The sequence below is a fragment of the Penicillium arizonense genome, assembly GCF_001773325.1.
Source record: "Penicillium arizonense strain CBS 141311 chromosome Unknown PENARI_contig002, whole genome shotgun sequence".
NCBI lineage: Eukaryota > Fungi > Ascomycota > Eurotiomycetes > Eurotiales > Aspergillaceae > Penicillium > Penicillium arizonense.
The window spans coordinates 705,308-727,260 of record NW_019173279.1 but is presented as its reverse complement, the minus strand read 5'-3'; the positions used below and the strand labels follow the sequence as shown (position 1 = coordinate 727,260).

The following is a 21,953-nucleotide window of genomic DNA, read 5'->3' as shown; positions in this document are numbered from 1 at the left end:
GGTGGAGAGCGATTACGTACGTGACGGTAATTTACCACCGAGGCTACATGTGGTCCAAGCGTTGGCAGAAAAAAAGATTGGAGATCTTCACTTGCACTTCCTCGCTCACGCTTTTTGGCCTTTTCTTTTTTAGGGCAATCATGACCTCCACTACGTTGCGCGCCGTGACGCATCGTCTCACTACCACCCCGGTCGATCAATTGCCCTCCATAGCTTCGTTCCTTGCGACTTCGTTGAGTGATTGCGCCGCATTGCTCTCTGCTCCGCAAGCCCAGAAAGGCAAATCCGAGTCCGACAATGCTGTTCAGATCCATAAATTGAAGACTCGGCTGGCAAGTCTGCTGCAGGACCGCACTATTGAAGGAAGATGGACAGCTGTTGTGTTGGTGAAAGCTACCGTTGAAGCTGGTCGATGGGAGATTTTGCGCGGATATGAGCCGATTGTTCGCGGTTTGATCAGCATCCTGGCAAAGCCTGATCCGATCTCAACGAGGAAGATGTGTATCATCACACTCACTCGAATTTTCCACCTCACGTACCAGTACCCAACACTTGTCCGAGAAATCACCACTCCGCAATTGCCAGGATTCATCACCGCCGCCTTGAACTTGGTCTCTGTGATTACGAAGACCTCTTCAGGCTCGACACGCAAGCCGAAGCCAAACACCGCGTTTATGGAAATTGTGCTATGCGCCTTGCTGGAGCTGATCCCCAGACACCCCACCATCTTCCGTCCATTCGGCTCCCAGCTTCGCACCCTGCTCGCTGAGGTTGTCGGTTCCTCCTCGCCCGCCTATTTCCCGGAGCATGTCGTCGATGTGGCAGAGCAGCTACTTGTTTCTCTCCACAAGTGCGCACCAAAAGACAAGGCTGGCTCTGGATGGAACGATGATTGCCGGTCAACAATTCTGTCTATTCATCGGACAACAGATCAAATTTATCGAGCAGTGGTGGAACAATGGGAGTCGGTCGATACGACACTGGTGCCAACACGGCCGAACTATAGCCAAGAAATGAGCGATAAGGGCCCAGATGGTCTGGGGCTTCCAGGCTGGACGGGACTGCACTCGGGTGTTGATCGATTGGTTGTACTTCTGAAGATTCTTTCGGGCTTCGTTTCATCTCCATCCGCGGCTGCTGTTGCTATTCCTTTGGGTTCTATTCTGGATTTGACATCCCGACTCACTTCCGTGACCGTCCCGCTGAATGGCGAGTCTCAAACCGGCATCCAATTCAACCAGGAGATTGGCCGTGAGGAGCGAGAGGGCCTTTGGATGGAGCTTCCTCGCATTCACATTGCCTGCATGGATTTACTCTCCGACGTTGTTAGTGTGTTGGAGACCAGCGCAACCTCGGTAGCCCAGACCATTTTGGAGCAGGCTGTCTGGACTTTCCGAGGCGAGACTTTCAGCAAGGATGTGCGCTCTGCAGTCTACGCTTTGCTCCGTTCCTTGGTGCCATTGAACGGACCCGCAATGTCTAAGCAAAGTGTGGCATCTCTGGCAACTGTGGTTCGCTCTTGCTGTCATGATCTTCTGCCACCGACTGGGGATTCCTCAGCTAACTCGGGCTTGGACTCCAAAACCAAGCCAAAGGGTGGTCAAGGTACTACAGCTAACGCCGACGCTTTCTTGAACCCTGAGCTGCAGAAGTCTCGTCAGGCGCAATCGGCTACTCCATTTTTGGACCTCCAGCAGAATGCCTCGGGTCTTTTGCAGGCCGTGCTTGTTTCTATTCCCGCTGAACTCGTTCCGCCTTCCACTCGGGCTGAAATTGACCGTACCATCATCTTGACATCGGACAAGGATGCGATGCTTGCTAGCGTCCTCAACCCGGTGCCCGCAATCAAGGGCCGCGGAGCAGGCTCGAGCATCATTCCATTCTTGGTTCGCACTTACGGCGAACAGATGGAAGTGGAGGCTTTGATTCGTCCCAGAATGCCCGTCCTGATGACAGCTCCTGAGCTGGACGCTTATGTTGATGAAGATCAAGAAGAAGACGAGGAGATGGCCGATAATGTATACACTGCTCCCCCGGCATCCGACTTTATGAAGCAACCGCTGTCGATGCCCCTGCAAACGCCCAAGGTAGAGCAGCCGAAGGCTGCCGATCCCTTGCCTGCCTTCCATAAGCGAACCTTCACTGAGGAATCCACTGCTCAGGAACAAGCTTCCCAAAAGCAGGATACCAAGAAGGCACGATTTGAGGAAGTTACCCCGGTCTCTCAACCGGCGCCTGCAATTACTCAGGCCGAGGCTCCAAGGGTATCAGTGCAGGTTACCACCACCACAACATCTGCGAACGACCCAGCAGTGGCCTCGCAGCCTGCTGCTGCCGGAGCTGACGATGAGAGTGATGACGAGATGCCCACTCTGAACATGGACTCTGATACTGATGAGGAGGATGACGATGTCACGATGGAAGGGTAAATATGTAATTATAGTTCGCGTGGACGTTCAAAAATGCATTCTATATACCGAACACTTGTCGTTGCTGATGCAGTCTCTGCGTTGAATAATGCCGAACATACGTATATTTGTCAATTCGTGCTTTTCAATTTGATCATATCACTCGAATGCCACTCCCCCAGTAAGTACCGTCACTCCAGTATCGGAACCATGGCTCTGTCCAGCACCACCATCCATGACCCTGGAGTCCAATTCCCAATCCACGAAGGAGACTAAAAGGAACCGGTTCCATCAACCATAGCCCACCACGCGCGAAATCATCCGCAGCCAAAGACCCCGAATAGAACAGCCAACAGAAGACGAATATACAGTTAGCAGTCCGTCTCAGCCATCGCGGTGTACCTGAAAGAGGCAAAATCGGATAAATCGATCTCTTGAACACCTGCTCCCCCAAAATCCCAACACTCTGCAAGAAAAAGAATAGAAAAGGCCCGGAAACAGGCTTTGTCTCCGTGAACTGTGTAAAGCTTCCACAAGCGTGCACGAACCCGCTGACTGAAAAAGCCACCACGATGAATGTGACCCGCCGGACTTGCGAATGGGACGACAGCTTGACTGGAAGCAAGGATAGGATCCAACGGGCGGTGGCTGAAAACCCGAAACGGAAGAGCTGGTGCCACCACCGGCCCCAACAGCCTGCCAGTCCATGATCAAGAATTGGGGATAGGAACGGCCCGAAGGTATTGGCGTATACCCATGGAGCCCCGAGTGGCGCAGCAGTGAGCTTCCTAGCTGCATTGGGGAATGCAAGTGCTAGTCCCAGAAAGAAGATAGGACTAAGTGCTGTCACAAATTCGAGGGCGACGAAGACACCAAAGCTGCTGAAGAACAGGCGGTAGAATTGGACTAGGAATGGGTGGATTGTGAGATAGGAGAATGGAAACGGTGGTGGTGAGTTGACTGAGGCGAGGCCTTGGAAGTAGGGATCTCGCATCATGAAGACCTTGAGGAAGTCCAGCACAAGGTAATATTTCAAGAACGTTCGAAACGCAGCTTGGAACCGCTCCTTTCCACTGATATAAGTGGCATCGTCTTGTGCTTTGAATTTGGCACAGGAGAATCCCGAGTGCAACTGAGTATGGACTGATTGTGGCAATGGTCCTAGATGGGGAGCTCTCCAATTCCATTCTGGGCCTCTGAGGTTGAAGAGGAGTCCAGCAGACCAGTCAAGCCGATGCCCGAACTTTTCGGGATATGACTGCCATATAAAGGTATCTTTGCAATCGCAAGTCTCTTGGGCACCATCTTGAAGCTGTAGATCGGCAGTTTTCCGTTCAATGCGCTTGAAATCATGTTCGAGGTTTGAAAAGACAAACAAAGTGGCGCTCCATATGAGCCACCACGCCGTCATCAGACCAAGCATGTAGCCATTCCCCCCAATGAGGGTCCGATGGTTTCGAAAAGCTTGAACTGCGATTGCAATGAATAGACCGAATAGTCCTTTTCGAGCATATTGTCCACCTTTGCCACGAGGAAGGACGAGACCTATCAGTGGCAAAACATTGAACAAGAGAACATGATACAGAAATACCGGTTTGTATATGCCCTGTTCTAAGAGACCATCCAACTGTTTTTCATGGCTATGGATCAGATCCTTGTAGCCATGGCGGGGATCGGCCATGTGAGACACGGGGCAAAAGCGCCTCGGCCCTTAATATCGCACTAAAAAACCGAGGGCCCCGAGGGTCCGGTCCTTGTGACTCTAATGCCTGCCTGTCACAATCTCGTAATGTCAAACGATATTCAGGGGTGAAATGAGGTTGGATTTGGGCATAGCACAAGTATGCACGCTGTAAGGAACAGGATGCGCATCATCACGTGCCGTGTCGCGGCGATCCTCATGCCTCAGGCCAAATGTTTGTTTCTATACTTCCTATACTTCCAGGTACACCTACTGGACCTAGCAAGAGATTTCTCTCTCTGGTACATAGTGGCTGGGGATCTTTTTGAAAACAAAAGCGTCAAACAAGGATATAAAGAAGTAATTGGCGAATAATTTATTTTTGAAAAAGTATCTTGGCCATTGAATATAAAAATATAGAACGCCATTGCCTAGTAAGGCCGAAGATCAAGAGGCACCCCAGGCATCAATCGACATATTAAAGGCAAACATACTCCAAAAGAATTAGTGCGTTAGTCCATCAAAGGAAGTTGCACAGCCCAAGATGTCTCCTAAACGTTTAGAGGTAACTTATATTCAATGACGATCAGAGTCATTCTGTACATGAGAAACCAAGGTACCCATCCTATCTTCACAATGTCCGACATGTGTCTGTGCAACTTGATGATATCTGCAAGATTACTGACCACGGCTGCGATAGGTTGCCCAAGTGTCGCTGAGCCCTCGGGAGGAGCTCCTCTAGAGCACGACGGGAATTCTTGGCACTGCACTTGAATCTATCAGTCCGCCGTAAGAGCTCTTCTTTACATTGACCAATCGGAAATCTTGCGATAGCACTAACACCATGCAGTAATTAATTCTGGATTAGCTTTTGATAATCGCGAGCACCCCGCACTGATCTTGAACCTCATGAACAGTGAAACACAAAGGACATAACCTATAGCTCTCATACATTTCAAATATCGGAGTGGCTTAGCATACGCGTTTTCATTGTCTCCAAAAGCGGCAACATGTCCTTCAACGAGATTAAGGGCCGTCTAGCTCTCATTACCGGTGCATCAGGAGGGTAAGCTAGACAGCAATCCCCTTTTCTCAACACAAAGATAGGACACTGACATACAACTGTCTTGTATGCAGAATCGGTGCAGCTTGCGCACATCAGCTTGCACAGCATGGAGTCAACCTCGCCCTGACCTACTCCACCAACTTGACAGCGATGCAAACCATTGTCACCGATATACAACTCAAGCACACCGAGCACAAGCTTCGCATATCAATCCACCAAGTTGATGTTGGAACCGCAAGCCAGATTGAGAAGATGTTTCAGCAAATCGACGCTGAGCACGGCCAGCGACCTGATATCCTAATCTCGAATGCTGGTTATGGAAAACGGATTCCTGACGTGTCAGAGATTCCACTAGAGGAATTTGATTACACCATTAACATCAACCTTCGCGCTTCGTTTATCCTGGTTAAAGGCGTAGTGGATCACATGAAGTCCCAGAAATGGGGACGTATTATCTTTATGTCCTCAATCGCTGCACAGGGGGGTGGAATTAACGGATGCCGTGAGCTTTCCCGTTCCTAATACATTTGCCGGTAAGAGGGCAATTTCTGATTGAACCCGCTATTCTAGACTACGCAGCCTCTAAGGGTGGTCTCACCGGTATAATGAAGAACCTCTCGACTCGCCTTGCAGAGTACAGCATTAGCGTCAACGACGTCGCACCAGCTATGATTGGTGATACGGGTATGCTCTCCAATGCTGCAGCATTCCCTGAGGTGGCAGCAAGTATTCCACTCGGCCGACTAGGAACGCCAGAGGAAACGGCGAATGTTGTGACAATGCTAGTGAATACTGGATATATGACGGGCCAGAGTCTGCTTCTGGCGGGTGGGCTGAAATGAGTGTATTGAGTGAATGCTTAAAAGCTTAGCACAGACAATTAATATGTACTGACATTACCAATGTCTTGATATGTTAAGTTGTTTTTGAAAAAAATGAGATATAGAAATTCAAAGATTGCATGGCGCATTCCTAGTATAAGGTGTGCATATCCCGCGGCCTCCATGACCAGAAACAGACATTCTGGATTCCAAGACCAATGTTCTTGGTATAGACCCAATGTCTGCATTATCTAAACGAAGGTTCGCTTTTCAATCAACGAGATATTTGCAACCATAATGACTAGTAGCCTGATCCGACCCTAACAATGTAGATTGACACACCTCATGATAAAAGGTAAAGAAGTGAGGTTTTCAGAAAAGAGTCAATTCAAATAAATCGCTAAATAAATCTCAAATACAGCCTGCTGGCTTCGATATTTCCAGACGCACAGGTAACAAAATTAGCACATAACCATTCAACTATACATTGTAGTCCTCTAAACGGGCAGGACAACCTTGACACCCATGTACTCTCGCTGGTGCATAACTTTGCCATCAATGAGGACCTGATCAGCACCGACCCTGTTGCGGACTTGATCTGTGGGATCCGTAGCAGTAGAGATCTGGATCTCACGCCATTGCTTGTTGGTAGGAACGAGCTTTCCTTGGGATGTGAGGTTCTTAAACTCCTTGTAAACACCCTGCTCCTCGATGCAGCCCTCTCTTTGGATAAGTGGCGATTCTAGAATAGACAGTTAGTCCCAACGCTCTGACGTCTTTCTTGGTAAAGATTCACTCACCACTTGCAGGACCCATACGCAGATCACCAACAGAACTGTTGAACAGCACCAAGGAGAGACGCTCCTCGTTCAACTGGTCAACAGGAGGCTTGTACACACGGTGACGAGTAGCCTTAAAGTGTCCACCGGAAACAATCTCAAGGGTGTCACCAATGTTAATGACAAGTGCACCAGGTTTGTAAGGCACGTAATACCACTGTTCATCACGGCCCCAAATCTGCAGGCATGAGATGGGAACAGAGAACAGGAGTGTAGTCAGACCAAAGTCAGTGTGTCCATGCATGCGCAGGCCTTTGGAGGCTTCTTGAGTCTTCTTCTGGACGGGACGGAAGAGTGCGTGGCGGAAGTAGCCCTCGCCGGTTGGGCTACCGTGTGACTGCACATTGTTCCAAAGGTAGTCATCGGGTAACTCGAGGACCCGAGAGAAAAGGGTGAGAAGACGGCGGTTGACGGACTTTGTCAGGTAGTTGGCGAATTCTTCGATCTCGTCCATGAAGGGGTGTAGACATGTTGGCACACGGTTGATGTCTTGCCAGTCAGGCTTGTACCAGTTGAATTGTTCGATGCCGTCTTCAGGTCCACGGTTGCGCTGATAAAGACTGAGCGTAAGTACGGCAATGAGCTTGTATGCAGAGCATATTATCTTACCTTAAAGCCGTAGGGGTGCTTGTAACCAGACCAAACACCAGTCTCAGGATCGAAAAGAAGACGCTGCTTGTCCTCCTCACTGATGTTGTGGTAAAGATACTGGGCAATAGAGAACTGGCGGTGAAGCTATGTGGCGTAAAAGAAAGATTAGTGATTCAACTTCGATCAGGGGAATTTGGGCCTTTCTTTACCTGCTCCAGAGAAACCCCGTAGTTCTCAAGGAACAAGAAGCCATCATCGCGAATGGCGACCTTGACCTGCTGAACAAGTTTATCAACTACAGCAGGGTCATCCGAATCCAACAAGGAAAGATCAATCGAGCTAAGTTCAGCGAAATTCTCCTTCTGCTGAGTGACTGGAGGCGGAACCCATGTAGGGACAAAAGGCTTGCCAGGGAGGTTGGCCGAAGGAGGGTTGAAAGGGGCTGAGGGTGCCATTATACTGTATGTTTAAAGAATCTCTGCTCTTGTGGTGGAAGCTGATGATGATACTTGAGACCAATTATACGATCGAGTCTTATATCTTTATAGCAACATTATGAGACTTATGAAACGCTATGTTCTACATCCGACATCCGGGGAGCAGACTCCACCATGCTCGATTCGTTCTGACGAGCTCCTCGGCCACACTAGATGAGAGGAGCGCGAAATGTGAGCTTGGCTCGCCTGCTATCTACTGGTGCCACCAAACCTTGCCCGCGCTGATCATCATGTTCGAAACTCTGTGTTTCATTTCCTTATCCAGGCCCAGCTGACCACTTATCTTGAAGAGCTCCCCTGTACTAAAGTATACAGATAGGAGATTAAGCATGGTTCTAGATATGACCGATATTGACTGGCATGCATGAGAGGAGGAGTGGGAGGAGCTCCTCCCGCTCCTCCCGCTCCTTTCGGGCTTGGCATGCAGGTACAGGGATAGGGCTATCGCAACACCGCATCTATCCCGAGCTCCTCCATGTTAATCAACGGATATGTAACTTTTAGCTGATAATATAGTTAGCTATTACGTGGCTGAAGCATGAGGGGTAGCTTCTTGCCCCTCCATCCTGGGCAATTTAAACACGTACAACTCACAGACTTTCGCTGCCCTAAGTCTCTTTCCCCATTCTGAATCTCTTGCATACCAGTAATACTTTTGGAATTCCGCAAAAATGTCTCGCCAACTCATTTCCAGCGAGAAGTTCCCTACCAAGCCTCACAACTGTGAGTATCTACTCCAAAGATCAGGCGCATGCCATCGAGGCACTTACTGACAACTCTTGTCATAGGCCCTGCAACAAAAGTTCCAGGTCTCGTTTTCTGCGCAGGCCAAACTGCTACAGGAGAGATTAAGCAAGCTACGGTGAGTCTTGTTGCGCAATTAGCTTTACAGCCCGCGGCATTGACTGACGATTGGCTTTAAATCCATAGAGAAAGGTCCTGCAGAACCTCAAAGAGGTGCTCGAGCTCTCCGGATCCTCCCTCGAGCAGGTGGTCAAGTACAATGTCTACCTCGCCGACATGAAAGATTTCGCTGCCATGAACGAAGTGTACATCGATTTCCTCCCCCAACCTATGCCCTCGCGCTCGTGCCTTCAGGCTGTTCCTCCCGGTGACGGCACTGTGATTGAGATTGAATGTATTGCTCAGGCTTAAATGATTTATGATAAAAGAAAAATAGCTACAACATATAGAAACAACAGATTCACTATCTCATTGCCAAAACCGTCGGTCACTTGTCAATATGTGTTCCGAAAGCGAGTAGATATCTATAGTGCACTGTGCAGGAAACATACAAGTAGTATTCAAGCCATCAGACTGCATCAATATAATTGTTCACACAATGAAGACAGAAGGTTCTCCTTCAATTAGGTGGGGTTGACGGTAAGAGATGGCAGATTCTACCATGGTAGCTCCAAATGTCTGTCGGAGATGCTCCGAGATTACAGCGGGGTGATCTTGAACTCAAGAAGATAACATTCAACAGTCATCCACAAACTACCATCACAATAAGTTATCCCTAACTAGGAACAAATATCTTGAAGAGCCATTTGTCTAGATTCAAGCATATATACAGCTTCTATAAAAAGGTATCATTCATATCCAACAACCATCTCATGACCGAGCAATGTCGAACTCTGCCATGTACCAATTCTGAATAGCTTTGGTGTCACCAGTAATAGCAACTGTATCATAACGCTCGCGAGCTTCCTTCGCAGCCGTACCATTGTTAACCATACGACCAGCCCACTTGCCAGCCTTCCGAGCAGCAGCGATAATCTTATCAATAGCAGCAACAAACTCAGGTTCATCGCCACGCGCAGGTGTGTATCCAAGAAGGGACTGAGCAAGGTCATTAGGACCAATAAAGACAAGATCAACACCAGGCACGGCGCAAATGGCCTCGACATTCTCGACACCGGCACGGGTCTCAATTTGAATCATGGTGATAATGGTCTCGTTGGCGGACTTCATGTATTCGGGGGTTGTGAGACCGTGGCCAATTGCAGGGAATGCTGAGCCTTGTCCGCGGACACCCTGGGGAGGGAACTTGGAGGATGCGACAATCTGTGCGGCCTCTTCGGCGTTGTTGATCTGGGGTACCATGATGCCGTGCGCACCGGTGTCGAGGGCGCGCTTGAGGATATCGTGGGCCGGGCCGCGAATGCGGATCACGGGGGAGACGCCCAGGGCTGAAATTGCTGCGACAGAGTTGTGCATGGCATCGTCGCCGATGTGGCCGTGTTCGCAGTCGATGATTATTCCGTCGACTCCGGTGAGAGCGACAATCTGGGCTTGGCGGATGGAGGGGATGGCCATGAAGGTCATCAAGGGGAACTCGCCGGCCTTGATTTTGTTGAGGAGTCTCAATCGAGAGTTCTCGATTGAGGTTGTGAGGGCGGTAGGATAGCTCATTGTGATGGTAGTTTGTGGATGGCTGTTGATTGCTGCCTGGTAGAACTTGAGGTTTTAAATGAGATAAAGATCTTGGTAGATAGCATACCTGCTTAAGTATTGGTTTTTATTTCCTTACAACGCATCCAAATGACAAAAATACCTTCATGAGCTCTGGAGTTAGGGCTCTAACGATAAGCGGGGCGGAGTGGCTTATCGCCCCATTGGGAGGAGCTCCCCAAAATCTTCCTCCTCCTCCCACCTCTACTCCTCCCATGTCTAGCTCCTGTACCCCAGATTTGATCCAAGCGCATTTATCTGGGGTAAATCATTCTAATTGGGCAAATCGTGGGCGCTCCTCCCTACACTTATCTCTTTATCAACTTATCATCCGTGTGAATCAACCGCCACCCAACCAATCAATGCCTCGCGATTCTCTTACGAGGCCTGGTCATTAGTCGATCACTCGGAGATCCATGATGCCTCCCGGCTAAGCGAGCAAGATAACGGTCTGTACTAGGCTTTCGACTATATAGGTTGCCACGGGAGGGGGAGCTCAAGGAACATTTCGACCTCAAAGACTACAACACTTTGTGTGCATCCTGAATCATTATACTTGCAGTTGCATTCTTGGTGCCGCAATTCTCTCGATGGATATTAAGAAAGACCCTGAGGCGGCTTATGCCGAAGACAATGTCTCCTCGGCAGAAGGGCAACTCGACGTTACGAGCGCGGCATATCGCCGTATGCCAGAGTCGGTTCGCAACCTCAGTGACGATGAGATAAAGGCTCTCAACAAAAAGCTTGTCCGCAAGGTCGATCTGTTTATTCTTCCTACCATTGGAATCTTGTACATTTTGAACTATATCGACCGTCAAAACCTGGCTGCGGCCAAGCTCCAGGGTATCATGGAGGATCTGAACATGTCTACCCAACAATTCGCTACTGCGATCTCCATCCTCTTCGTTGGATACTTGCCCTTCCAAATTCCAAGCAACCTTCTCATCACAAAGATCCCACGGCCTGGCATGTACATCTGCGGGGCCGTAGCAATCTGGGGCTGCATCTCAGCCTGCACAGCATTGGTTAAGACATACGGCCAACTCCTCGCAGTCCGAGCCATTCTTGGAGCCGCCGAAGCCGTCTTCTTCCCCGGCGCCATCTACTACCTCTCAGCCTGGTACACAAAGGCGGAACTCGGCAAGCGCATCGCCGGTCTATACATCGCCCAACAAGTCGGTAACGCCTTCGGTGGCCTATTCGCAGCAGCAATCCTTCAACTCGACGGCGCTCACAACATCCGCGGCTGGCAATGGCTCTTCATCATCGAGGGTAGCGCAACAGTCGGCATTGGAATGATCTGCGCGTGCATCATGCCCGAGTTTCCACACAACAGCCGCATCCTGTCCCAGACAGAGCGGGAATTTGCCGTGTGGCGAATCGAGTCGGAGGCCGGTGCAGGAGAGGCCTCAGAGCAGGAGAGCGTATGGAAGGGATTCGGGAAAGCGCTCTCCGACCCGAAGTTGATTCTCCTTATTTTTTGCAACATGCTCTCTCAAACTCAGGGATCCATCGCCAACTACTTTCCCACGCTCGTCGGCTCTCTCAAGTTCTCCAGGACGGTTAGCTTGCTTCTTACTGCACCGCCGTACATTCTTGCTGGAGTAGTCTACTACGGAATCATGTTCTACTCTGATCGCAAGAACACCGTCTACCCGATTATCCTCATCTGCATCTCCATCGCGATCGTGATGTACATTATCCCAATGGCGACGCTGAATGTTGGCGGCCGGTATTTCTCCATGATGATGCTACCATTCGCCTCTGTCGGACCGCAGCTGCTCCTCTATAAGACTATCAACCTGCATCTCGCACGACCTGTCTCGAAGCGTGCTGCTGCCTCTGCCCTGGTTAATGCTATTGGTGGAACAGCAAATATCTGGGCTTCATATTTGTACTACGGCTCGCCGCATTTCTATGCTGCTTTTGGAACTCTGATGGGCGCTGCTATCTTGTTTGGCTTTACTATTACTGCGTATCGCTGGCTCGTGCTCCGTGAGAACAAGCGCCTGGACTCGGGTGACCCGGTGGAAATTGCTAAGGTTGTTAAGGGTGGTGTCACTGATGAAATGGTCTCGCTTAACTGGCGCTATGAAATGTACTGATGATCAACGGTTGTTCTTGATGTTTTTCTGGTATTTTTCTGGGGAGCGTTATACGGATATGTCCCAAGCGTTCTGGTATATTTATTTATCTTAGGAATAATCTTGACAATATATACTCTTCGCAACCGCTTTGAAATATTGAAGCTTGCGTAGATATTAACACAATGCATGAAAATAGCATACAGTATAATTCATTTACCTAACTCGTCCAAGCATGAGAGAATCAGCTTGCCAAGCTGCCACTTCTGTCTGCGCTGGAAGACTCTTCTTGCCCACAACAAGGCACTGTCTACGTCGCCATCCTGAACATCGACAACCTCCATCGCACCGGGTAGTCCCCCGTTGATGAGCTGCCAGGCAATCAAGAACGCCTTGTACGCGTACAAAGCAACCCACGGCGCCTCGGAATCTGGATTAACCGTCTCCTCGAGGTATCGCAGGAACCAATTGACATGGGGCTGTATGGCCTTGGCGGTATTGTGGTCACATAGGAACTGCGAAGAAGGCTCCAAGTATGTGGACTGTGTCAAAACAGCATCGATGCTTCCCTCAACAATTCCACCGGTGTGTGAGGGTGACCACATCTGCAGTTCGATCATTGCAGTCTCCCAGGTCGCGGCGCAGGAAGTCGCATGTTTTGTTGCTGGTTCGTCGGATTGTGGATTGATGAAAGGGCTAAGCGCGACAAGTGATGAGCGCAAGGCGCCAAATCGCTCCATGCTCAGCATTCCTGTCATGGTTGACCAGCCCGAAATTTCGCGAGCGCTGGAGATGAGGAATTGAGCGATGTTTATAGCACCGTATGGGTCGAAGGGGGGAATGTTATTGAGACCAGGGTCTGAAGAGAGGAAGCGTCGGACAGCATCCATGTATTGCACCGAGGGACCGGAGCTCCTCGTGACTAGCTGCCGATGTGCCCATTCGGCGGATGATGATGCCGTCCACTGGTCTTCTGGGCAGGGGAGTCCATGTTTGATCTCAAGGTGAGAGATTGAGCGAGGGATAGAGAGGAACTGATACCACAGTGCATCGATCTGATGCACGGCGAAAAGTGTTCGTTTGTGTGACTCGGCTTTCACGAATTCCCACCACAAGGAATCCAAATCTGCGGTTGCACCGGTTTCGACTGATAGTGGCTGGGTCATTCTACCAGCACGAGCAAGTGAAATCATGTGGGTATGCATCTTCAAACCGGAGGCTGAGTTGTCACCACAAAGATACATCATGGCACAGATTTGAAGGAGAAGGTATGATTGGACCATGGAGGTATTTTGCGACAGAGCGTCTGGTCTTATTTCATCAGAAGCAATGGTAGCACGGGCTTGATGGAAGCAACGCATAGCAAGACCTTCACCTGATCCTTCTTGGTCACCACATTCCGGATCCTCGCCATGTTGATAGGCAAGAGAAAGGATGCCGAGGACCAGGTGGGGGGCCGTTTGTGTGGGATCGAAGGTCGGTTGGTGGAGAAAAGGGAGGAAGTGAGATACATTGGCAAAGAACAGAGCGCATCCCCTACTTATCTGTAGGGGTGTTGGAAACCAATCATCCTGGAGCTGGGGTATGTCATTCGGTGAAAACCTATCGGCGATTGGTTGGATTTGTTGATGGATGTTGTATTCGGTCAAATTTGAGTTAATCAGGGGGGATCGCGACGTGCTAATCGGGTGCAGTTGTGTACCAAAAGAATTTGTCGGTTTGAAAAAGGCTGTTCCCATCAATAAATTGCGTTCGAGATCCGTGGCATCTTGAACAATCTGATCAATGAGGATTGAATCGCCCATCGACGGCTGTGGTGTCAGTGGGGCTGCGTTCATCTGAGTACCCTTCACCCCAGTTGTCGAAGCCGTGCTCGCTGCGGGGTGTATGTGCTCCTTGTAGTGTTCAGGGTCGAAATGCCACAATGTGTTGTTCACCTCTATTTCGCCTCCCTCACTCGAGTGCGCAGAATGTGCCGAATGTGGTGATAAGCAATCTAGACTGCCTGTCACCGAGATAGCTGTAGGCGATGAAGAGTTCGCTCTTTCTTGTCTGGTTGGTGGTGGCTGCCGTCGTGATCTCTTCGTTATGCGTTGATGGTCATGTTCTGGATGCTTTCTCTTCATGTGTCGGTTGCGCAAGTCAGGTCGTGAGAAAGTCGCGTGGCAAAAGTCACAGGGAAGAGAGGCTTCGGCCTGAGAACGGGAATGAAGCGCAGAATGGCGCTTGAGGTTCTCATGCCGGGTAAATCGACTTTGGCAGACGAGACATTGAAATGGTTGGTAGGACGGCATTGTTCTCGCATGGGAAACAGACATAATTGAGGGGAAGAGTAGGAAACTTTTCTGTGAAAGCATCAGTCATGAGGCACCATAAACCAAAATCCGGGGGACTTGGACATACCCCCGCAAAACGCCGGTGGCGGTCTCCGCACGGGAAATGCTTTCACTTTGGCCCTTTGACCAGGGTATCCGGGAATGAGAGGTCGTGGAGGGCAAATTGTCTAACATATGTGGAAATGCTAGAAATGACAGTTAGCAAAGCAATGTTATCAACGCTATCAACACATTACAAAAGAGAAGGCCCTGTGGGGTTTGTCCTGTGTGTCCATCCAGTGAGCGATCGGCCAGTTATCAGCAAATTATCGTTCTTCACGTGGGACGCCGATCGGAGCCATGCCGGCCGCTGTAAACCACTCTCTTCTCCAGTATACCGTTAAAAGGGCGGAATCGGACGGGGACAGATGCTCATGTTGTCGGTTTATTTCCTAAGTAAAAGCCATAGGAGGAAGCACTGTAATGTCTTGTAAGTAGCTGCCGCACGAACCTTGAGTTATCATGGAGCAATGAATCGAATTCAATCGGATTGATGTTGAAGATATATAGATCCAGACGGAGCGCTACAGCGGCCAGGAAGAAGGAAGTATGGGTCTCGGGTCACGGCTGCTGAGTAACACGCGTCCAGCGCTAAACCCAATCCATGCCATGTTCAGTGCCAGTGTGAATATCAATTTGTTCAGACTCTCTGCTGCAATTGAATAGTGTCAGTCTGTGGCTGACAGCGTAGAACCTGGTGTTGTACCCAGGTCTTTTCTGACTGACGCGTCCACTTTTCACAATTAATTGTTCACCGCCCCTCGAATACGCGTCATTACTGGAATCAATCAATCGAATGAAACAACAGCAATGGCAAAGCGCAAGGTTGATGTGATTAACAAGGACGAGGGCCTTTCAAATAATGGGTATGCTCGCATAGCTAAAGCTCTTCGTTCTGCTGAACACTCGAATCCTGGTGGTTCCAGCACGGGTTCCAGCATCAATGAAGCCGCTGCATCCTCGAACCTCGATAATACCAGCACAGGCCAGAGGTTCGGCGAAACGACAGACTTTCTTCCATTGACGCAAGTCAGTGGTGAAGATGAAGATGAAGAGGCGGCCAATGCCATCCAGGGAACGCAAGGGGGTGACGATTCCTCACTGGCGAGCACCGTGCTTTATGGTTTGTCTTGGTGCAGTCTTGGTTGTCTGTTAACGCCCCATACTAATCGGCTTCGGCAGGCGTTGTATCTGGAAAAATCGTGGGTGTGCGCTTCTACAGAGGCCATGCCAACCCCAAAGAACGGGTCATTCTCAAGCGGGAGCCTACCAATCAATATGATCGCAATGCAATTCGCGTGGATAATGTCATGGGTGCGCAGATCGGCCACATTCCGCGAGAAATGGCTGCCAAACTGGCACCATACATGGTTCGTAACCCTCAACCCGTTAAAACACAAATATGGCTGACAGTATATGATCCAAGGATGCTCACGATCTTGTTGTAGAAGGCGAATTGACCGGAGCGATTGGACATTTCACTTGTCCTGTGGCTCTCAAGCTTTTCGGAACTGCCGAGCCCGTCCAGCGCTCAGCTCTCAAAAAACGAATGCAAGACGACAAGCTCCCTGTACAGCACATCACCAAGGCGGAGCGTGAGGAAGCCAAGGCGAAGAAGGAATTTGAGAAGAAGCTGATGCAGGAGGCGAAGCAAGCTCGTGCAATGGCTCTTGGCAAAGCGACAGCCGAATGGCAGGCCAAGGAGCAGTCCAAGTTTTCAAACCTCTCTACTCCACTGGGACTCGGTGAGGCGGAACATGAGAGCTTGGAAAACCTCATCAATCAGAGCAAGACCTTCAATCCGCGAGACATTGGCCAGGTTGTTGGAACATTCGGACGGAAAGAGTCCGACTTAGCTAATATGCCCATGGTGGATACACCAGCTGGTCTGTCTACACAGCTGCTTCCATATCAGCGCCAGGGACTCGCCTGGATGATCAAGCAAGAGTCACCCAGTCTTCCAGCACAAGGATCTGAGCGCATTGTTCAATTGTGGGAGCGAAACAACAAGGGCTTCGTCAATGTCGCAACGAACTATTCCATGTCGACAGAGCCACCTCTCGCCAGTGGTGGTATTCTGGCAGATGATATGGGACTGGGAAAGACCATCCAGGTCATCTCGTTGATCATGGCGAATGCCGCACCTCTGAATGCAGGTTCATCGAAGTCCACCTTGATCATTGCGCCGGTCGGTGTCATGAGCAACTGGAGAAATCAGATCCAAGACCATGCCAAGCCCGAAGGCGCTCCGAGTGTGTTGATATACCACGGGTCTGGCAAGAAGGAGGCTGCCAAGCTGGCCAGCTACGACGTTGTGATCACTAGCTATGGTGCACTGGCCAAGGAGTACAAACCGACTGCCAAGAAGCCTCCTACCGAGGGAATCTTCTCGCTTCAATGGCGCCGTGTCGTGCTGGATGAAGGCCACACTATCCGCAATCCCCGTTCACAGTCCTCTTTGGCGGCTTGTGGATTGCGTGCCGACTCTCGCTGGTCCCTGACCGGTACTCCTATCATCAACACTCTCAAGGATCTGTATTCGCAGGTTCGCTTCCTGGGGCTTTCCGGTGGACTGGAGGATATGGGCATATTCAACGCTGTCTTGAGTCGACCCTTGACCCAAGGAGATCCCGAGGCTCGAATGCTACTTGAGGCTCTCATGGGGACTATCTGCTTGCGTCGGAGAAAGGATATGGGTTTCATCAACCTAAAGCTGCCAGAGATGACATCTCGCATCATTAGAATCAAATTCAAAGCTCACGAGCAGGAGAAATACAGTGCATTCCTGTACGTACCAAGTATAACCGCTCACACAAGATGCAATGCTAACCATAAACTCAGAAAGGAAGCCCAAGGCGCTTTGCTTGACTTCAAGGACAAGGACGGCAACACGAAGTACTCCCATCTGTTGGAGGTTATCCTGCGTCTCCGGCAGGTCTGCAACCACTGGGCATTGTGCAAGAACCGCATCGACAAGCTTCTGAACACCCTGGATGAGCACAAGGTCGTTCCTCTGACACCAGAGAATATCAATGCTCTGCAAGACATGCTGCAGATCCAAATCGAAAGCCAAGAGCCGTGTCCAATCTGCCTGGACAACCTCGATCAGCCCGTCATAACAGCCTGTGCCCATTCCTACTGCCGTGGCTGCATCGAGCAGGTCATCGAGCGCCAGCACAAGTGTCCCCTGTGTCGCGCAGAAATAAATGACAATACCACACTGGTATCTCCAGCCGCCGAGCTAGGCGAAGACACCGACACCGTCGAAGCTGACCCCGACAGCCCAAGTAGCAAGATCGAGACCCTAGTCAAGATCCTCACGGCCCAGGGCCAAGCACCAGGAACCAAGACCGTAGTATTCAGCCAGTGGACCTCATTCCTGAATCTGATCGAGCCACACCTCCAGCAGCACCGTATAAAGTACGCCCGCGTAGACGGCAAGATGCCCTCCGTGAAACGGGACAACAGCATCAACGCCTTCACCCACGACCGCGATTGTGTCGTCCTCCTGGCGAGTCTGAGTGTGTGCAGTGTCGGTCTCAACCTCGTTGCGGCGAATCAGGTTATTTTGTCTGACAGCTGGTGGGCACCGGCCATCGAGGACCAGGCTGTGGATCGTGTGTACCGGCTCGGGCAGAAGCGGGCAACGACGGTCTGGCGTCTTGTTATGGAGGATAGTATTGAGGAGCGGGTGCTGGCGATTCAAGAACGGAAGAGGAGTCTCATGCTTGCTGCGTTCCGGGAGACGGCGAAGAAGGCTGAGGATCGGGGTACGCGCGTTGCTGATCTCGAGTCGCTGCTGCAGTAGGACGGGAGGCTACTGTTGACTCTCGTGTCTGCTGGTTGTTCTCATACGGGAATGCATGTACTAGGAATGGCAGATGGGGAGTCGTCTACGGCCATTTATCTTAATCTACGTATGGGAAAGGAAGCTGTGTTTGATTTCTGATGAACTCTTAAAGCTGGTGACTAGATACACAATGGGGAAGCAAAGGGAAGGAAGGGGAAAGCGACGAAACGTTTCATTGGGGTTTAAGACTCAGATCCCGATACGGGAAACCACGCCCTTAGGATTCCATCCGGAGATGTGTATCACGAAGGGGACGTAGTTCATCATTGTCTCCTCTCAACTCAAGCCTTTCGTGCCTGTTAGCCGTCAACACATACCCCATAGAAGAAGCCCGCCGAGAGTTAAGGTACGACCCAGAACTGCTGCAAGAGAAACCACTCCACGAGTGGCTTCTAGCAGCAATCCCCGTCTGTAGGGACCAACACGCAGTTTCCAAGCAGCAAGCTACCGGAGGGACAACGAGTGGGGTTGCAGACTAGGAAGTTTTTAGACTCACCTCCCGTTGGGCTTCCGTGATGTCCAGGGGACGAACTCCAGACCGCATGAGAGGATTGCCAAAAGTCAGTTCAAACCGAAGATTGAAGAGACAAGATCCGACCGAAGAAGGAGACGTGAGCATGTGCCCACAGTCGGTTCAAACAAAAGAATGAAGAGACAAGACCCAACCGAAGAAGGAGAGAGACTTGAGAGTGTGCACAAAGTCAGATGAAGAAGAAAGAAAAGAGAAAGAGAAAGTTGGGGGAGGGCGAGATATTTATAGGGAAGCCAGCCTTCCCAATCGGGAAAAATAAAATCATTTTACTTTTAAAGTTGAACCCCCCTAATTGGCTGAATGGGCTGCAGGGTGAACATCTATTGTCTTTTTCAACTTACCTTTGTATTCTCCCCAAGGCTTGGGTTATTGAAGCCATTCCTGAGACTGCCCTGTAATATGACGACTGGGGAGCTAGTAGTAACACAGTAATCTCGCCTATTGTATGTGTCCTTGTGCTCAAATTCAGACTGCCCAGGTGGTCCTTTCTTTGTACACTGAATCAGCGAAACGAGTGAGCAGATTCCCCATGGCCTGGTTTCTCCTTCAGGCCGTACTCGCACGCTACCTCAAAACGGTCAGAGGCAGCTGCATCCTCCGCATCGACAGCAGGGCATGTGTATCTTATCGCTGCGCTGAAATGGAGCTCCTAGCATACAGTGGCTTGATATTACGGCGACAAATCCATAGGAATAATGGATGTCGTGTGGCTTCGGCTCCTTACAAGTACTTATCTGTCCTGGCTCTGAACCTTGGCCACAGGAAGTTTTGTCACGAAGGAGGGCGTCACGAAGGAGGGCGTGCAGTTATGGTGTCAGGATAGGTCCGATGAATGGAATACAGCCGAGGCACCAACAAGTCCACAAGTTCTCAAGGACTGTCGTTCAGCAAGCCTACAGATATCCACGCAAGGAAATGAAGAGATATCATAAAATAGGAAGGCATTAACCGGGGATTGGTGATGGGCCATAAGTTACGTGTCTTTGATAGACATTAGTTGACTACGTGTAGGTGTTTGTGTTTGATCGGACAACAATTACACAGTAATCGTACAATAATATTGAAAAATGCTAATGGGGTATCGAACAAATGACCGAACACAGACTGACAGAGACGTATCAAGATCACAAATCGGGAAATATCTTAGGAGACCAAGTCTACTGGTACATTGCCATGCCCTCCTCGGACATAGGAGAGATGGATCGTGGATGGACTGAAAGGGACTCAGGTGGTTTGGAGGCCAAAGGACGCGGGCTCATAGGAAAGGAAGGAGGCATTGGCGGCACAGAAAATGTAGCTGAGCTAGCAATCCTCGGTTTTTCCAGCTCAATGTCTTCCGCGGTCAACCGTTCTCCGTTTTTCTCATCATCACAGGATTTGATTTGAGCCGCATGACTCTTGGCGGCCTGTACTTCCAACCTGTTTTTGGTCTCGTATTGCCTCCATGCGTCAAGTTTGGGCCCCACTGATCGACGTAGCCTTTGCTGATCAATTGCGCTGTCGCAGGATTTAATTTGAGCCGCATGGATTTTGCGCGCCCTCTTGTCGGCCTTTTTTTGCTTCCACCATCTTGCACGTTTGGTCTCCGGCTTTGGCCCAGGGCTGTCGCAGGATTTGATTTGAGCCGCATGGATGTTGGCGGCCTCTCTCTCCAACTTCTTTTCGGCCTGTAGTCGCTTCCATTTTGCACGTTTGGTCTCCTGTAACGGAGTCGGCACATCCATGTCAAATGACTTCTGCTCCGGCTCGGGGCTGTCCCCAGTAAGGTCAATTACTTCCCGAGTAGCACCTGTAGATAGTCCAGATATGAGACTGGTTTCGGGTAGACTTTGATCAAGAATGTCTGATCCCAGACGCGGCTTCTTGGCAGCCGGTTCATCTGATGGACGATTGTCGCTGTCTTCGGAATTGCAAGCATCAGAGGGGCCTTCGGCATCAGAAGGTTCTCCGGGATCTCCAGAGTCGTAGCCATCGGATGTACTCGAGGGATCGGACGGACCGGGGGGACCCGAGGTAGCGAAGGTACTCATGCCGTGTGGTTCGCTCCTGTCCTGTTGGATCTGCTCTGGGGAGGGCTCCAGCTTGTCCAGCACAGCCAGTTGCCACTCACGAAAGAAGAGGTCCGACAGGGTTTCATCCAGACTCTCGCAAGCTTTGATAATCAAAAGCCCAGATGTGTACCTGTGTCCGTAAATTGCATCGCGCAGACCCGAGAGGCGTTTTTCGAACCTGGCAATGTCATTCAAGGCTCTGTCACTGATAGCGGTATCGTCGCGTCCTTGCTCGCAGAGTCCACTGGCTTCCCACATATCCTTTGAAATTCCACGTATCCATGCCAGCCTTTTGTCTGAAATCAGCTTATCCACGATGGAATTAAATTCCGTCAGGTTGACTGGTGGCGTAGACTCGGTAGGGATGTCTTTCTTCTTGGGATTCTCGGGCAAAGCTTCAATCTCCATCTGATCTTCGGTGTCGTATTCCGATTCCCCATACGGCGGCAAAACATCATCTTCATTTCCTGTCGTGTTCTCTGGGTTATTTTTGACAATGTTCGCTTTGAAGCGCTCCCACCCTGGGTGAAGAGGTTTGCCATCATCGTCTGTCGGGGGCAGGGATGATCGGAAAGCTGACGAGGGATTAACTGCAGGTGATGCAGATGCTATTGGTTTTGGAACGAGAGGTGTTGTAATGATGTTGGTGGCATGTCGGGGTTGCTTTTTGGTTGTAGCAGTTAGTATAGTCCCAGCGGCAGGGG

General features: G+C 50.3%; 9 protein-coding genes across 9 annotated transcripts, besides 2 other annotated features; 5 read left to right on the top strand and 4 right to left on the bottom strand.

The window, feature by feature from the left end:
• Positions 1-140: 140 nt before the first annotated feature.
• Positions 141-2,429, top strand: PENARI_c002G07880 (RIX1/PELP1 family protein; the record flags this gene model as incomplete). Its single annotated transcript, XM_022627684.1, has 1 exon — positions 141-2,429. One exon carries the CDS (start codon positions 141-143, stop codon positions 2,427-2,429), a length of 2,289 nt encoding a protein of 762 aa, XP_022492162.1.
• Positions 2,430-2,562: 133 nt separating this feature from the next.
• PENARI_c002G04189 (wax synthase family protein) lies at positions 2,563-4,089 on the bottom strand (the record flags this gene model as incomplete). Its single annotated transcript, XM_022627423.1, has 1 exon — positions 2,563-4,089. One exon carries the CDS (start codon positions 4,087-4,089, stop codon positions 2,563-2,565), a length of 1,527 nt encoding a protein of 508 aa, XP_022492442.1.
• Positions 4,090-4,633: 544 nt separating this feature from the next.
• Positions 4,634-4,654: a sequence feature (Short protein (PENARI_c002G02361, OGE57349.1) was converted to a misc_feature.).
• Positions 4,655-4,789: 135 nt separating this feature from the next.
• Positions 4,790-4,831: a sequence feature (Short protein (PENARI_c002G02361, OGE57349.1) was converted to a misc_feature.).
• A 268-nt stretch (positions 4,832-5,099) lies between these two features.
• Positions 5,100-5,997, top strand: PENARI_c002G09301 (SDR family NAD(P)-dependent oxidoreductase; the record flags this gene model as incomplete). Its single annotated transcript, XM_022627785.1, has 3 exons — positions 5,100-5,155; positions 5,227-5,657; positions 5,726-5,997. 3 exons carry the CDS (start codon positions 5,100-5,102, stop codon positions 5,995-5,997), a joined length of 759 nt encoding a protein of 252 aa, XP_022492845.1.
• A 476-nt stretch (positions 5,998-6,473) lies between these two features.
• PENARI_c002G06843 (uncharacterized protein) lies at positions 6,474-7,861 on the bottom strand (the record flags this gene model as incomplete). Its single annotated transcript, XM_022627593.1, has 4 exons — positions 6,474-6,718; positions 6,777-7,365; positions 7,425-7,550; positions 7,616-7,861. The coding sequence occupies 4 exons, from the start codon at positions 7,859-7,861 to the stop codon at positions 6,474-6,476; spliced, it is 1,206 nt and encodes a 401-aa protein (XP_022492802.1).
• A 713-nt stretch (positions 7,862-8,574) lies between these two features.
• PENARI_c002G11597 (RidA family protein) lies at positions 8,575-9,058 on the top strand (the record flags this gene model as incomplete). Its single annotated transcript, XM_022627933.1, has 3 exons — positions 8,575-8,626; positions 8,692-8,765; positions 8,834-9,058. 3 exons carry the CDS (start codon positions 8,575-8,577, stop codon positions 9,056-9,058), a joined length of 351 nt encoding a protein of 116 aa, XP_022492286.1.
• Positions 9,059-9,517: 459 nt separating this feature from the next.
• Positions 9,518-10,318, bottom strand: PENARI_c002G00075 (HpcH/HpaI aldolase family protein; the record flags this gene model as incomplete). The annotated part of the gene is made up of 1 exon (XM_022627132.1): positions 9,518-10,318. One exon carries the CDS (start codon positions 10,316-10,318, stop codon positions 9,518-9,520), a length of 801 nt encoding a protein of 266 aa, XP_022492741.1.
• Positions 10,319-10,947: 629 nt separating this feature from the next.
• PENARI_c002G05975 (uncharacterized protein) lies at positions 10,948-12,462 on the top strand (the record flags this gene model as incomplete). Its single annotated transcript, XM_022627548.1, has 1 exon — positions 10,948-12,462. One exon carries the CDS (start codon positions 10,948-10,950, stop codon positions 12,460-12,462), a length of 1,515 nt encoding a protein of 504 aa, XP_022492325.1.
• Positions 12,463-12,653: 191 nt separating this feature from the next.
• On the bottom strand, positions 12,654-14,759 carry PENARI_c002G05914 (uncharacterized protein; the record flags this gene model as incomplete). Its single annotated transcript, XM_022627543.1, has 1 exon — positions 12,654-14,759. The coding sequence occupies one exon, from the start codon at positions 14,757-14,759 to the stop codon at positions 12,654-12,656; it is 2,106 nt and encodes a 701-aa protein (XP_022492231.1).
• An 867-nt stretch (positions 14,760-15,626) lies between these two features.
• Positions 15,627-18,624, top strand: PENARI_c002G01147 (DEAD/DEAH box helicase; the record flags this gene model as incomplete). Its single annotated transcript, XM_022627208.1, has 4 exons — positions 15,627-15,939; positions 15,999-16,186; positions 16,243-17,603; positions 17,658-18,624. The coding sequence occupies 4 exons, from the start codon at positions 15,627-15,629 to the stop codon at positions 18,622-18,624; spliced, it is 2,829 nt and encodes a 942-aa protein (XP_022492598.1).
• Positions 18,625-21,953: the final 3,329 nt, after the last annotated feature.